The 17,356-nt window shown below is 37.7% G+C and overlaps 1 protein-coding gene across 2 annotated transcripts in view; it reads right to left on the reverse strand.

Moving 5' to 3' along the window:
• Positions 1 to 16,054, reverse strand: part of LOC127941758 (NAD(P) transhydrogenase, mitochondrial) — a 37,357-nt gene extending 21,303 nt beyond the window's left edge. Inside the window, exons 1-11 of one of the 2 annotated variants that reach the window (XM_052537138.1) lie at positions 15,984 to 16,054; positions 13,142 to 13,332; positions 9,914 to 10,143; positions 9,618 to 9,835; positions 8,929 to 9,016; positions 8,677 to 8,765; positions 6,276 to 6,463; positions 4,858 to 4,991; positions 3,963 to 4,154; positions 3,210 to 3,363; positions 1,915 to 2,076 (exon numbers count right to left, since the gene is read on the reverse strand). In XM_052537138.1, the coding sequence (XP_052393098.1) occupies positions 1,915 to 2,076; positions 3,210 to 3,363; positions 3,963 to 4,154; positions 4,858 to 4,991; positions 6,276 to 6,463; positions 8,677 to 8,765; positions 8,929 to 9,016; positions 9,618 to 9,835; positions 9,914 to 10,143; positions 13,142 to 13,289 (1,603 nt within the window). In that variant the 5' untranslated portion in view covers positions 13,290 to 13,332; positions 15,984 to 16,054. Of the gene's footprint in view, positions 1 to 1,914; positions 2,077 to 3,209; positions 3,364 to 3,962; positions 4,155 to 4,857; positions 4,992 to 6,275; positions 6,464 to 8,676; positions 8,766 to 8,928; positions 9,017 to 9,617; positions 9,836 to 9,913; positions 10,144 to 13,141; positions 13,333 to 15,898 lie in introns of both variants that reach the window. The other variant, XM_052537137.1, reaches the window with a different exon arrangement.
• Positions 16,055 to 17,356: the final 1,302 nt, after the last annotated feature.

Below are 17,356 nucleotides of genomic sequence, written 5' to 3' on the forward strand. Positions count from 1 at the left end.
GGCCGCTGAGAGAAATGAATAAAAGCTTAACGAAGCACAGAAGCATGCTTGATCTGCCTGGCTGATGAGGGCATGGCCTTCTGAACAGTGCTGAACCCTGGGACCTTGAGTCTAGACTAATGAAGAGCTGAAGTGCTTAACGGGTGGGCTACGTCGGCCCATCACAGACACTAACTCAAGGGTGGGAGGAAAAAAAATTAGGTGACATTTTCTGCTCATTAACGCAAACGGGTAATTCACACCCACTTGAGAGCCCTCTGTAGCTAAAGGGCAAACTCAGATTAAGAAAAAGTGCTTTGATGACCTGTGCTTGAGATAAACTGAGAAATCCTGTGACATTTCAAAATTTTATATCAGAAAGTTTCTTCACCATCAACATTTTTGCTTTTACTTTTCACAGTAAATTTACAAACATACAGGTCCTTCTAAAAAAAATAGCATATTGTGATAAAAGTTCATTATTTTCCATAATGTAATGATAAAAATGAAACTTTCATATATTTTAGATTCATTGCACACCAACTTTTATTGTTTTAATACTGATGATTTTGGCATTCAGCTCATGAAAACCCAAAAATCCTATCTCAAAAAATGAGCATATCATGAAAAGGTTCTCTAAACGAGCTATTAACCTAATCATCTGAATCAACTAATTCACTCTGAACACCTGCAAAAGATTCCTGAGGCTTTTAAAAACTCCCAGCCTGGTTCATTACTCAAAACCGCAATCATGGGTAAGACTGCCGACCTGACTGCTGTCCAGAAGGCCATCATTGACACCCTCAAGTGAGAGGGTAAGACACAGAAAGAAACTTCTGGTTGAATAGGCTGTTCCCAGAGTGCTGTATCAAGGCACCTCAGTGGGAAGTCTATGGGAAGGAAAAAGTGTGGCAAAAAACGCTGCACAACGAGAAGAGGTGACCGGACCATGAGGAAGATTGTGGAGAAGGACTGATTCCAGACCTTGGGGGACCTGCGGAAGGAGTGGACTGAGTCTGGAGTAGAAACATCCAGAGCCACCGTGCACAGGCGTGTGCAGGAAATGGGCTACAGAGAAGCAGCACTGGACTGTTGCTCAGTGATCCAAAGTACTTTTTTTCTTTTTTTTCTTTTGCATGTCATTCGGAAATCAAGGTGCCAGAGTCTGGAGGAATACTGGGGAGAAGGAAATGCCAAAATGCCTGAAGTCCAGTGTCAAGTACCCACAGTCAGTGATGGTCTGGGGTGCCATGTCAGCTGCTGGTGTTGGTTCACTGTGTTTTATCAAGGGCATCTGCTGAAAAGCTTTATGGAGATGAAGATTTAGTTTTTCAGCACGACCTGGCACCTGCTCACAGTGCCAAAACCACTAGTAAATGGTTTACCAACCATGGTATTACGGTGCTCAATTGGTTGAGAGACGCAAGACCCAACACTCTGGATGAGCTTAAGGCCGCTATCGAAGCATCCTGGGCCTTCATAACACCCCAGCAGTGCCACAGGCTGATTGCTTCCATGCCACGCCGCATTGAAGCAGTCATTTCTGCAAAAGGATTCCCAACCAAGTATTGAGTGCATAACTGAACGTAATTATTTGAAGGTTGACTTTTTTTGTATTAAAATGTTTTTCTTTTATTGGTCGGATGAAATATGCTAATTTTTTGACATAGGAATTTTGGGTTTTCATGAGCTGTATGCCAAAATCATCAGTATTAAAACAATAAAAGACCTGAAATATTTCAGTTGGTGTGCAATGAATCTAAAACGTATGAAAGTTTAATTATCATTACATTATGGAAAATAATGAACTTTTATCACAATATGCAAATTTTTTGAGAAGGACCTGTAATAGTCAAAGAAAAAGCCATTCAGGTTAGCGAATTATATAATAGCAAATACTTTCACCTTGGTTGTGCACTTGATTTACTAACTTACCAGAAATAGCATTTGTGACGGACATAAGCGGGGAGTGGAGAGCAGGAGTGACGCCCCATACGGTGTGGTATCCCACGATTCCTGCCAGGCCAAAGGTTGTAACCATCTGAGGGAAAGCAGCATTGGGAGCACATATCCCAAGACCGATCGCTGAAGCCAGACCTGAGTAGAAATAACAAGATGTCAAACATTATAGGTTGGTTTTTCAGTTAAAGTAATTTTGACTGCTCAGACAAATAAGCCGAGTGCTAGGGGCAATGTGTCCTGTATATATCCCATAATCCTCTCAAAAAGCAAGTATACTTGCCACCTCAACTCTAATATAGTGTACAATTGCTGTCTGCTTCATTAAATATTTACAATTATTTAATAGTTATGTAAAATAATGATGATAAGATTAATTATACTGGCATGTGTGATATACATGAATAAATTAATGAACAAATTATTATTATTTTTATATTATAATTTTTTTTTTACATTACAAACTAACTAACATTAAAAAAGTGAAATTGCAATCAACCACCCCTTTAAGAAAAGGTATTGCCAACTCACAGACAAGCCATTGGCCATGTGGGTAAAAAAACCTCTACACAGTAGAAGGGAAGCAGAAACAACCATGACAAGGGTCCTGGCTTTCAGATCAAGGGGATGTGGAAAATAAATCCACTTGCTCCTCAATTAGGTGACCAATGGTGAGTTTCAAAAGGAAGCGATTTTGGCCTTCCGAGCAAGTCAGGATTCCCTGTACCTAAGCTCATACAGATACAGGAAAACCATGAAAAGGCAGGAAGATCTCATTTGCATGTTTGTTTATCAGCCGGTGTTTATTTACGTGCGAGTCGTATTTGCGGCTTGTCTGAGTGAGGAAGTGAGCCCTTTGATGTGAAACCAAAGTTGCCTCTCCTCACACAAGTTGTCCTCGGGCGACTGCAACCAACAGAATTCACTTGTGTGCCGTTTAGTTTAGAGGGGCTTTGGAGTATAATCACATCTTGGGACAAAGCGGCCAAACAGGGGAGCTGCTATTTTGGGGATTTCTGAGCAATGCAGATTGCTAAGTGGATAAAAGGAAGAAAACAAAAATCGGATTAATCTCAAAAAGGCAATAAAGTGGGGGCTGTTTTAAACTTCCATGAAAACCTTGTTAACATAGTTCAGTGTCAGAGACCACCAATACAGCCGTTTCTTCCTCTTAAACACACAGGGAGCCGCTTTCATTTTAACCCCAGGAGGGACCCCGAGAGATCCGGTGGGAAGAGAAGGGCAGGAAGGGCAGCCGGACTGTGATTTACCTCCGGTGTAAATCCCAGCCGTGTTGAGAGTGGCTCTGAAGGGGGTTATGGCTGCTGCCTTTTCCTTCTCCAGCTCCTGGACACTCTTTTGTTTTGGAGGTGCCGCCACTGGGACGTTGTTAGGTTGTGGTGCAGGGAAAAGCACTTTTCCATCCTGCAGACAGACGGAGAGAGTGACAGCCAGAATTCTAACACCACCACAACTCAAGTCCTTGAAAGCTAAATGAGCGCCAGTGAGATATTGGGTCATAAATTTTAAACTGCTCACATCCTTTAGCTCAGGGGTGTTGAACTCATTTTAGGTCAACAGCCAGACTGGATTAAACCTCATCTCATGGCGGCCAAATTTTTGTATTTGTTAAACTTTAGTGTATCCATGGAGAACGCATGCAAGACAAGTCAAGAAACAAGTTTGATGCTTAGTATTTTGGTATAACGAAATGGATTAAATTTACTCATTTCAATAAAAAAAATGGTTGTTGAATAATGTGTTATTCACTTTATTTTTTTCCCTTATACCAGTAAATGTCAAAACTCAATGTGGAACATGTTGCCCTGGGCTGCGGCTCCAACAGATGCAATTTCATCTTAAAAACATGATTTTGCTAGATGTTTGAGTGTAAAAATTCATATGTAACTGAAAGAAAGGTTTTACTGATTTAGGATGTGGCCTATAACATGCAACACAACTAAAAGTGTTTTATGTCCTCCTGTAGCTGAAAAAACGACAAAAAAAAAAAAAAACTGGTTTACCTGCATAACAATTGAACCTCGGATGACATGGTCCATTGTGCCGTAATCAAACTCGTTTTTCACATCAAAGTGAAAAACGTCCTTGTCCGGGCTGATGGCTCGGATGAGTTTGATGATGTTGTTAGAGTATAATGTGCTGGCCTGAGTCGGGAGGCGACTGGGAAGATCAGTATAGCCAACGTGGATCACACCCTATAGGAAAAGTATAGAAATCCATTTAATAAAATTAGACAGACACAATTGATTATACACCAATATAAAAAGAAACAAGGCTGCATTTATTTATTTATTTATACCATATACTGCATTAATAAACGCAAAACAGTAATTGTAAAAATGTTATTACAGTAAGAGTTTCCTATTGTAATATATCTTAAGAAAGCTAAAATTTCAGCATCATTACTCCAGTCTTCAGTGTCACATCATCTTTCAGTAATCAAGCTGAATTGCTACTCAAGAAACTTTCCCTATTATTATCAATGTTGATAAAAGTTAATGCATTTTTTTCCCAGAATTCTTTGATGAATAGGAAGTTTCCCTTCCTGTAAAACGTGGTTCTAACAATGCCAAGATCATGTTTTTGATTCCTAGGAAATGCATGAACTGGTTAAATGTATAATCTAAATGCTAGCTGGTTTGGACAAAAAAAAGTCTTCCAAATGCATAAATGTACAGTAAATGAGAATGTTTTAAAGAACAGTATTTATTTGAAATATACTTTTTTTTTAAATTCTGATTTAAAAATAAATAAATAAAATGACACTTGATTAATTTAATGCATTAATCCTATAAAACTACATGTTTAAAAAAATAAAAAAACACCTTACTAATCCATTAACAATTCCTGAAAGGAACACGAAACTCATGTATGACCCCCAAGTTGCAGTGTACTCACTTTGTGAACGGAGAGTTCTCCAGGAACCGTGGTCTCGATGTTGCCCCCAGCTTCTGCAGCCAGGTCAACCACCACTGAACCATCTTTCATGGTCTCCACCATTTCCTTAGTAATCAGCACAGGGGCCTTCCGACCTGCATAATAATTGCAGCACAGTGAGACTGATAAACCAAAACCATGACTGATATGCAATTAATAAAACTCCTCAGATGTGCCTTTTATGCGTGCAACCTAATATACTGATAAGCTGCTTTGTGGCTTGTTGGTTTTAAAAGAAAATGGTATTCTGATAAAAGTGGAACAGATTGCATGCATTTTAATAGTTTGAGCGTGCTAAAAACTGCCAGGTATGTGGTTTAGAAGTACTAAAAGTCCAATTGGTGGCTCCATGGCTTCAGGGATGGAAATCAAATTACATTAGAGTGACACCAGAGTATGCACAAGCATGCAAAAGTCAGAGGAACTGACTTCAAATGCCAGCGCTATTGAAAAAGCCACAAAATCTGGGAAAACTCTCTGCCAATCTAAAGCATGACTGACCCAAAGCAACTCTTATGACACTCAGAAAACTTAATTTAAGATAAATCATGCTTTCGAATATACATGAAGCACATCTGTAGCCATGGAGCTATTAAATTGGTAATTATGCTGTACATTATAAAGTTATGCGGGGTAAACCGTTTCTCTTTTAAAATGCCAACGAAAGTCATACAAGTATTGACTTGAGGATCTTGAGATAAACCAGGATCACAGTTAAAAGAATACAGTGAATACAAAAACTCGAAATTGACATTTACTCACCCTCAATTCATTCTGAACTAAAATGTCATTGTTTTTTCATGAAACGCAACAAAGAGAACTAATTTGTCAGGGCTTTTGTGAAAGCTACAGATCTTACTTGCACATTTTTGTATCCTCGCTCAGGGATAGTCTGATCAAGCATACCTTTTTTTTTCCACCACTGCTCTTTTTCTCAGTTTTCTTCAATATTGTAGCACCGATTTAAATAAATCAATAAACAGCCAACCTTTATAAAAATCATATAGTGCCAGCAGTGATTTACCCCAAAGTTAAAGGAAGTTAGAAAATGTTATAAAAGTTTTCACACATCTTCAGAAGGCTTGGAATATAACTAGAGAGACATATGGACTATTTTATTCTGCATTTCGGGCACTCTGAACTTGACAGCCAAAGATCATTAAGGGAAAAAAGATTATTTTGTGTATCTCACAGGAAGAAAATGACAGCATACAGGTTTGTAACAACATAAGGCAGAGTAAATAAAGAGAAAAATCTAAATTCCTGGCTTAACTCTTGATTCAGAAGTCAAATGATGGGAAAATAAGCGCATGTGCACTTATTATCAAGTACATGCCAAAGAGGGCATGTGATGGTAGAAAGGCTGCAGGTGTGCGTACCAGGAATAAGCGCAGTAGTGATAATGATGTCAACATCCAAACACTGCTTGGCAAACAGCTTCATCTCAGCCTCGATAAACTCTTTGGACATCTCCTTAGCGTAACCGCCCTGGCCTTCTCCTGACTCCTTCACATTCACCTCCAGAGGCTCGGCACCCAGGGACTTGAACTGCTCCAGTGCAGCCGCTCTGGAAGAAGACGACAAGACGCCATGACTAATGCAACACTGCCACCGAGAGGAAGCTTGCTGGAACTGACGCTCATGGACTCGACCAAGTGTTAAGTTCCAAAGCACAGAAAGGATGTGGATTCTAACTAAATTCACCAAACTTGGCCAATGCTGTAGGATCAAAGTCATTAAATCATAGTAAAATTAAGCTTTTTAAAATCTGTACATTTCAAACCACTTTGGCAGGATTAGCAATGGCGTCACTTTTCTTACACAACCCGTTTTTATGTTCTTGTTTAAAAAAAAAAAAAAAAAAAAAAAAAAAAAAACATCATATGTCTAAACTAACGCAGAACAGTGACTCAAAACTCAAATTTACAAATACTGACAAAAATAACAGAACATCTGTCAGATTATAAAACAGGAGGGAAAATACACAAAGCTTAGTTGCAAGCAAGAATCATCGGGTCAAATTCACATTTGGCAATTGTGATTAAGTTATTGTGGTGGTAAACTATGAAAACAAAGCAACATGGTTCTGAGGATAAGTTGTAGTTAGGGTTATTCAGGAAAATGATCTAATGTTATATCTCTGTGAGTGGCGAAAGTATGTGAACCTCTAGGATTAGCAGTTAATTTGAAGGTGAAATTAGAGTCCATCTGTTCAGAGGTGTTTTTAATCAATGATGCTTGTCCAGTTTTATTTGAAGAACAGGGATCTGATGATGTTTGAAGTGAATCATGGCACGAACAGAGGAGATCTCAGAACCATCAGGCTGAAAAATGTTACAAAACCATTTCTAAAGAGTTTGGACTCCACACATCCACGATCAGACAGATGCTGTACAAATGGAGGAGGAAATTCAAGACCACGGTTACCCTCACCAGGAGTGGTCGACCGACAGAGATCGCTCCAAAAGGACGACATGTAATAGACTGCAAGGCTGCAAAAGAATCCAGGGTAACTTATAATCAACTAAGGGGCTTTCTCACATTGGCTGGTTTTATTTTGTTTTTTTTATTGTAATTTTTTGCCGTATGTCTAGATTTTGTTTGACATCTTTCGTTGGTGATTATTTTGACTTAAAGGGTTAGTTCATCCAAAAATGAAAATTATGTAATTAATAACTCACCCTTATGCTGTTCCAAACATGTAAGACCTCCTTTTATCTCGCATCTCTAATACGCATTAATCCACAAATGACTTAAGCTGTTCACTTTTTTAATGTGGCTGACACTCCCTCTGAGTTCAAATAAACCAATAGACTGACATTACGTTGAGCGCAAAAGAACTGGTGAACCGTTTTCTTCAACCGGTTTATTGAATCGAAAGAACTACTCGTGATCCGAAAGCCAATGCAACCGGTTTATGACTCGTGAACGAGTCAGTCTATTGTTCGTTATCTGGCTCGGCTCGGTGTTCCATCTTCACAGCAGTTCAGTCAGTGTACTGTTTCAGTGCATGAATTACTCCAGGATATTGGTTTGTTTGAACTCAGAGGGAGTGTCAGCCACATTAAAAAAAGTTAACAGCTTAAGTCATTTGTGGATTAGTGCGTATTAGAGATGCGAACCGTTTAAAACGATTCAGTTCGATTTGGTGAACTGAATAATTCGTTCGCGAACCGGATATCCTGCTTTGATTTGAACTCTCTCTCACAACAGACACAGAAGAGAAGACAATGCTGAATAAAGTTGTCGTTTTGCCATTTTTGGACCAAAATGTATTTTCGATGCTTCAAAAAATTCCAACAGACCCTCTGATGTTACATGGACTACTTTGATGAGGTTTTTCTTCCCTTTCTGGACATGGACAGTATACCGTACACACAGTTTCAATGGAGGGACTGAGAGCTCTCAGACTAAATCTAAAATATCTTAAACTGTGTTCCGAAGATAAAAGGAGGCCTTACATGTTTGGAACAGCATAAGGGTGAGTTATTAATGACATAATTTTCATTTTTGGATGAACTAAGTCCATTCTAGAGACATGTTACAACTTTTTGATAAATCTCTCATTGGTTTTCTTTTGGAAATATGTTTCAAATTTATACTGAATGCATTTATAACTGTAAAGCATGTCTTTGTGTGTCAAAAATCGTGATTAAAATCGAAATCGCAAAATTGTGATAGGTTTTTTTTGTCCATATCGCACAGCCCTAATTAATATTATTAACTAAAAAAAAATAAAAAAAATCCCTGCTTGAGTAACTAAGTTCTATGACTTTTTACCTGGTGTCAAATCCTCTCACAATGGCACCCATAGCACGGGCAGAGCCAGCAGCGGCCAGCCCAGCCACTCCACCTCCAATGATCAACACCTGCCAATATGAACAGCCTTTTTAGAAATATAAAAATAATAACTTGGGAAAAATATGAACAGTGCTAATATGTTTATCCAAGATCTAATGTGAGAAGTGTATGGCAATGAAACAAGCACACTCCACTCAAATACAAATAAAAACCACTCATGCCAACTCGTACCTTAGCAGGAGGGACCTTCCCTGCAGCTGTGATCTGACCAGTAAAGAAGCGGCCAAAGTTGTTGGCTGCCAGGACCACCGCTTTATAGCTGCCAAGAAAAAGAGATGTACATCAGTCACAGCTGCTGATGAGGCAGGAATCAAGACACACTACGCTGTTAATAGGTTACGGAAGATTGGCCTGCGAAGTCACCCCACAGGTGAATACGCTAATGTACATCACTATCCTTTTTCAATTAACTACAGGATATTTCATTCAAAGTTTTCTGACATGTTACACATTTAAATATGCAAATGTGGAACTAATTAATAATAAAAAATGCACTAGTTTGTACTTCAAAATTCTTGTTTCATTTTGTTAACATATTAGTGCTAAAGGTTTACAGCGGGGATTCAGGTTTTGGATTTGTTTGTAAAGTTAAGCAAAAAAACTGCCTTTAAAGCAATGCATTGTATTTGAAATCTACATATGCAAATAGATAAAGTGTAATGAAATGAACACTTAAATGTGTATTTTTGGATGTTTTATTTGTAATAATATTTATATTAGTACCATTGTCATTATCCAACAATATATATTTTAATTTTTTTTTAACAAAAATTATAAATTACTGAATTCTAAAAACATTCATACACTGATACAAAATGCTTTGTATCATTTAAAAGAAATAGGTTGGCTAGCAGACTTACCCAGCGATGTTGGCCATGGAGCTGAGGGCATCATAACCCTGAGCAATAGTAACACGGGGCACCTGGTCCATGGCCAGGACGGTGGCTTTGCGTTGGGACAGCTGGTCCATCAGCTCAGGGTTCTGAGCGGGATAGATGAAACTGACGAGGGTGGCTCCTTCACTCATGAGTTCAGCCTCATGAATTCCTAGAGCGTAGTTCAACATGGGGGCACGCACCTATAGTGAACAGCCAGAGAGAATGAGTGCTGATGAAGACTCAGCTAAGTCAGGGTAAAATTAATGAATCAACAGTACCTTAAGCAGAACATCGGATGCAAAGACATCTTTGACGTCCCTGATGGTGGCTCCTGCCTTTGTATACATGTCATCGGAGAACTTGGCAGATTCTCCAGCGCCAGACTCCACCACCACATTGAAGCCCTGCTTGATGAGAGCTTCCACTCCAGCTGGAGAGATGGCCACGCGACGCTCATTCTGAAAGATTTCCTTGGGAACGCCGACAGTTAGCTGTTTGTATGGAATGCCTACAGAAAAAAATTAAAATAAATACGGATTCCCAGAATCAACCAGAGCCTGGAGAGGAACTTATTTCGAAGAGTGCATGTCAAAACTGTATTATAAATGGTTCGATTTTTTTTTTTACAAAAAAAAATTATATGCTATAAAATAAAAAAATCTTTAGATTAAAAGAATATTATTAAATTACTAATATTTAATGTATGATTTTTTTTTTTTATTACAACGCTAGCGACAACTCATATTTTGATTCTTTATATCTTTAAAATATTCACCTTTTTAATCGGCAACATGAAATTTGACTCAATCCTCAGACAAATTGTCTGGAGAACCTAGTACCACAGAAACAAATCGAAGTGTGAAAAGCAGATCTCAGGCTGCTCTCATGGACATTATCGCTTTAACCATTCCTAACCGTGCAGTTTCTCCATTCTCAACTCAAGGATAGGTCAAAGAGAAAAGCAGTGCAATAAAGATAAGAGTCAGACTAACAACTGGTGAACCAGTCCATAAAAGATCAATGGGTGATTCGAGACCTTTGTAATCGATTGTAGGTCCATGAGGTCTCTTGTGGTTTTACAGTAAAGCAAGAGTTTGTGGCATTGGTACAGCTCCAATTCTGCAGTCATGATTTCAAAAATATAACAGATTACAAGCTGTAAAAAAAAGCATTGCTGAGTTTTAGGATGTGTAATAAAGTAAATCAAGTAGAATTTTTACGCACAGCTTTATTTGGTGTTTTGGTCTGTAAAGATGTGCAAACATCATATGATCTAGACAGGCTGAATAAGCATCAAGTCATCCAAGTCATGTTCTGCTATGATAGCAGGAGGTCGCTTGTGGAAAATTCCACCACAGGCCGGATTTAAATATAACAACAACACAAGCTCACGGGAATCATAGACTGGACCTAGATGCTGTTAAACTGGGCCACTCACAGCTAAGGCAACTCAAAAAGTATTTGGACACTTTTTGGACACACGGTAGAGCTTTCTCACATTTGGCTCCCAAACTCTGGAATAGCCTTCCTGATAATGTTCGGGGTTCAGACACACTCTCTCTGTTTAAATCTAGATTAAAAACACATCTCTTTCGCCAAGCATTCGAATAATGTATTTTTTTAATTGTGAGTGTAGTTGCATCTGTTCAAAGGTGCATTTTTATTCATTAGCTTGGGTTAAACTAATTTTACTTTGTTGGATCAGCAGCTATGCTAATGATGTCTGTATTTTGTTTCTATGTTTCGCCACGGGTAACTAGGATTTAAACAAGCTCCAGTCTGGATCCAGAACACCTGAGAAGAGATGATGCTGACCCTCAGAGGACCCCAGATGATGCTAACCTTGAATCAACAAACCAAACTAACAATTATTGCTACATGTGTGACTGAATCATATAATAACTTAATAATATTGATAGTTCATCGTCTAGCTGACTACGTCTTGTATTATTATTATTTTTTTATTTTTTCTAAAATCCTGTCAAATGTGCACAAACTACTAGCTACTACTAAATATTGTAGAAACATAATTTTCTGTAAGTTGCTTTGTAACGATTTATTTTGTAAAAAGCGCTATACAAATAAACTTGAATTGAATTGAATAGAACACTATATGGTAAATAAATCAATGTCACTGCATTAGATATCAAACCAATACAGACCAGTGGCATTTACTGTTCCAAAAATGGTATCAAGTTGACGATTTTCTTTTGCTCTCTTGGAAACCTGCATTGCTCTGAAGTTTTGTATCAAATGCAAACAAATTTATGGTAGCTGCATAAGCGTTCAAATATGTCTGAGCCCACTTTATGCCACCAAGTCCAGTTTTTATATTGATCAATTGAAACAACTGATGATTAAAATCGTAATAGGACAACCTAAATCAGTTTTGCTTCCTGGCATATGTAAGAGAAATGAACATTTTTGTTGCTGTTTGAAAACCTTTGTGCACTTTTTATGACATAAGCATGCCGATGTCAAATCTGACCAGCTTTATAAAAATGACATACTTCATAAAGATACTTCATCAAAAGTGAGAGTAAAGACATTTAGAAATCTTTTGTAAAATATTAGAATTATTTCTGAAGGGTCATGTGATACTGAAGACTGAAGCAATGGCTGCTTTGCCATCACTGGGATAAATTACATTGTGTAATTAGGTTTTAAAATATTACTGCTTTTACTGTATTTTTTTTTTATCAAATGTAGCATCTGTGAGCATAAGAGACTTCTTTCAAAAGGATATAAAAAATATCATACCAACCATTAACTTTTGAATGGTACTGAGCTAATAAATACATACATAAATATAAAATAATTACTAAGTATTTTTAGGTGCTTTTTTTTGTATTTCCAGATGTAAATGGAAACAAAGTGAAAATCTGAGGCCCATAAACCCCTTATAACCAAACTGAATGCTGACAGTCACCACAGATGTTTTTTTTTTTCTTCCTAGCAGGCATTTTCCTGCAAGAGCTGTGCCACAGTCCCGGCTCCTCAGCTGACACAGTGCCAGAAATAACCTGCCTCATCTGTCATTACCATTCTTCCCCCTTCTCAAGAAACAACTTCTGCAGTTATGGAAGGTCTACAACAAACACAGTATCCAAGCAGCCACAACACAGCTCACTTCCAGTCCACTCTCTTATATCCTGAGACCTTCAATGCAGGTAATAGTGGCAGAACGAGCAGGGGAGGGACACACTGACCTTGAGAATCACTGAACGTGGACTGCTACAGAAATATTAGGAGAAGAGTAGAAAGAAGTTTGGGAATGCTTTAATCACTTTTGTCATTCTTTAAAACAAAATCTGCTGAGGTAAAAACAACTTATGTTTATGCATAAGCGAACCATACTCAAGGTCTTTTAATATATAATGGGAGGGAAAAAAAATATATCAAACATGATTTAAATGTCCTCAACCACCTCAAGTCGCCTGATTACGAAAAGCAAAGGTCTGAAACTAAATGTATTATAACAACAACTTAATATTCCAGCACGTTACCTGGACTTGAGAGGCGAGAGAGGGCTTGATGGGTCCTAAAGAACCGAATGCATGGTGTCTTCACCGTCCGGACACTCTTAGCACAGGCCAGCCCGGAGAACAGGGGGCTGGAACAGCTGGTGGCTACCACACGCAGAAGACTCGCCATCGGAGACACAAGGAGGAGCTGTGCAGTCGGAACGACCCTCCTCCTACATGAGAGGAAGAGAGAGAGAAAAAGTGATCTGGCTGACCTATCCCATAATGCTCCACTCTGCCCAAGTCACTGCAGCGCCGATGTTTACCCACCTCCAAGGTAACACACATATGCTCACAGTTCACACAAGTGGCTGACTGATTGTTACCTGAGTGTTAAGTCACTGAGTCCTCACATCTTCATAGAGTAAATATCATTAAAAAAAAATGTTAAGAATATCCAATCCAATTTAGCAAAAAGGATAGTAAAGAAAAATGTGCCACAGTTTCTAAAAAAAAAAAAAAAAAAATTAAATGAGGCTTATTATGATCCAACACTGATTATAATAACAACATTACTAAGATTTGTTTGTTAAGCCTTGGTGAGCATAAAAAAAAAAAACAACAACAACACTATATCTCTTAGTGAAAAAAAAGTAAACACATGCATACATATATATATATATATATATATATATATATATACACATACATATATATATACATACATATATATATATATATATATATACATATACATACATATATATACATACATACACATATATATATATATATATATAAAATGTGAAATTTATATTCAAAACAATTTTATTCAAATTTTGTAATACACACACAAAAGATTATAACAGCTACCAAACAACAACTGGTCTTAAACTAGCATTTTTAATGGAATTTTAAGTAAAAATAACATAATATTTTGTTTCTATAGCTTTTCTTAATTATTCTTTATTATTCCCCATTGTATCTACAGTTTCTTAAGAACTTAATGGCACTTTGCAAGACTATTTGTAAGCGAGACGACGCAGATCAATTAATCCACAGGGTGAAACAGCCAAGGTCACACTAAGGCAAACCCAGAAGTGTATAAAAGTGTATTTGTTTAGGTAAGGGCTATCATACATGAAGGTGATAAGGCTTTTTCTGAGTGCAGGTCAAACAGTAGCAGCTTACAGAGAGGAGGCCTTTTAGGTCATTTATTGTCTACAACACCATAAACCCTGTCTGTAAGGGTGTTCTCCAGAAAATACAAAATACATAAAAAGAATAATTAATAAAAGTTATTAAAAACTAATATCTTTTACAAAAATGTTCTTTTTAGGGTACAAAATACAGCCTGAAACTGAAAATTGCTAGTGTGAGAGAAAAAAAAAAATGTTTTGCAGCTTTTGGTGACTAAATAAATTGTAAAGAATGTATTGACATATTATTAAAATTATTTACACTGCAGTCATAAATGAAAATTAAGAGCACCTTTATTTCGTGCACCGCTTTTCAAAAACAACCTAATTAAAGCTAAAAACATTTATTCTCATGTTTAACACTATAAGGGGAAGTTGTGGCTTAGAGGTTAGAGAGTTGGACTCCTAACCCTAAGGTTGTGGGTTCGAGTCTCGGGCCAGCAATACCATGACTGAGGTGTCCTTGAGCAAGGCACTGAACCCCCAACTGCTCCCCGGGAGCCGCAGCACAAATGGCTTCCCACGGCTCCGGGTGTGTGTTCACGGTTTGTGTGTGTTCACTGCTGTGTGTCTGCACTTCGGAGGGCTAAATGCAGAGCACGAATTCTGAGTACCGGCTCCAGTCTTCTCCATAATATAAATTGTTTATAGGCCAAATACTATGCACTTTTTGGGGGGATTTTTAATGTTTATTTTTCAATGTTATTGAAAGTGACACCAAAAACAGGAGGGGGGCTGTGCAGGGACTAAGCAAGTTTCTGATGAGGCTTTAACAGTGTCAAATCCTACCACTGCTTACAATAAAATGTGTGGAAGGGACACCCATAGTATTATGTATTCATGGAATGTGCCAGTAAGACTCCACTTATACACAAGTAAACGCCTGTATAATTTCACCTTCTTTTTTTTTTAGAGATGCATCCCACACATGCAAGCACTGCAGTGGTTATGCATGTATGAGGGCGAGGGAAACAATCAAATCACCGATTTAATGAAACATGTGCAGACAGACTCTATTGGATTATGGTGCCAACTACAATCTAATTCCAGCAGCGCGTCAACGGACCAGAGAAGTGACACAAATCAGATGTGGGACAACGCACTCACTTTAAATCTATGAACTACAAGGTTTAGAAAGTCACATTATTCAACATAAGCGACGAGGAGGGATTAGGATTAAAAAAAAAAAAAAAAAAAAAAAGATACTCGACCTTGTGCCAAGAGTTTGTTATTGGGCAATGCAAAAGTCATTCATTCCAACAACTCAATGGCGTAAGAAATGCATTAGCATATTCCCATTCATGCAGCCCAAGTACAACAGTAACGTTGCTATTAATTAAAACCTGTTATACGCCACTACATCAAATGCTTGCGTTTGCATAGCTTATTTTTGTTAGAGCATAGCGGCTTCAGGATCGGTGAACCGACAGAAGGCGGGCACAAGCCGTAGTCGTACTTCACTAGCTTGTTAGCTAAGTACAAACAACTACTGGAAGCTAACTTTTGCACTGAGAGACCACAGCGATGCATGCTCTGATGCATTTATTGCAATCAAATGATAATGTGGTGGAGATCGATAATGAGGAATTGAAATTCTCACCGAGCCGAGACAGAGAATCAATGAACGACCTTTGAAAGCGGGGACACCCAGCTTACACCCGCCACCCGGAAGCACTCGCGCTCACCTCGATCTGCGCCGCTTGTGGCTTCATTCGGCCGTCGATCAACGCGTGTAAATCAGTCATGTGCTGTGGGCGTTTGTTAACGAGATTTAACTGCCATTAATTTATCTTTTAAATAACATAGTTAGGCACAGTTTAGGGATAAAACAACAACAACAAAAACAACATTCAATTAAAAGACACATTTTTGTAATGGCAGTTGTAACATTGTACCATGGTTACCACTAATTTAGCATATAGTTACCCAGTTAATTTTTTCACCGTAAATCATAATAAATTAAAATGTGATCTCATTCAAACGTGTTTAAACGAGGCAAGCTTGTTCATTCATTCATTCATTCACTTATTTATTTACATTTATTTACAACCCTGGTAAACAGTTTTATTGTTGTAATTACTGCAGCAAATGGTATTTTAAACTTATTTAAATTCCTTTTAACATAACTCTGAATACAATAAATAGGCTAAATAAATAAATAACAAATAACTGAATAAGGTCACCAGAAGCATCACATAGGCTACAGTTCCTACATGCTTCTTATAGTTATTTGGGGGTAACTTCCCATGTATTAACCATTTCGACCAATTCTTATCAAATGTATCCATAGTCTTACTTAGTCAAGGTCATTTTCTCCACACCAAACATATCCTTTAAAATCTCTGCACTCTTCTTTTGTTGGTGGATTCTCATCCAGCCATTTATTTGTTATTGCTTTTTTATAAACAACCAAGAACAATCTAAAAAGGTTGTCTTGACCATTTAAATCAGTTGGTATGTTTCTTAAATATAACACCATAATCAATCTCAAAACCCAGTGTTGATTCATTGACCATTAACCAGTAATACTGGATTGCTGGACAGTTCCAGAATATCGGAAAATAATCAGTCATTGAGTTGAAACATCTTCTCCAGCAAAGTGCAGACTCTGGATTACCGTTCTGTAAATATTTTCTTTTTGGAGTAATAATAATAATAATAATAATAATCTTTCTCCCATTTTTCTTTAACATATAAGGTAGAGTGAGACTTGGAAAACTGTATGAATATTTTCTTGATACCAGTTTCTTGTGAATACCATGCACATATGCATCAGCAGAAATGTTGATGATCTTAAAACAAGAATAATAAAAAAAAGTGTTATATTAAACATATTGAGCATTGTCAGAACAGTCCATCTGCCATCAGAGTGTCAGGATGGGCTGTTTCTACATGTATTTATGCTTTGGTTTGAAAGAAAACAGCCCATCCTTGTGGCGCGGCTGACACAGACGAGCATAAGCAGCACATGGTGAAGTGGAGAGACACAGAAGAGACTGTTGACAAAGGAATTGTTGAATTAAGTCATTATTTTTGTTTTATTTGCATACAAAAAGTA

Source organism: Carassius gibelio, chromosome A21 (assembly GCF_023724105.1).
Source record: "Carassius gibelio isolate Cgi1373 ecotype wild population from Czech Republic chromosome A21, carGib1.2-hapl.c, whole genome shotgun sequence".
Classification (NCBI taxonomy): domain Eukaryota; kingdom Metazoa; phylum Chordata; class Actinopteri; order Cypriniformes; family Cyprinidae; genus Carassius; species Carassius gibelio.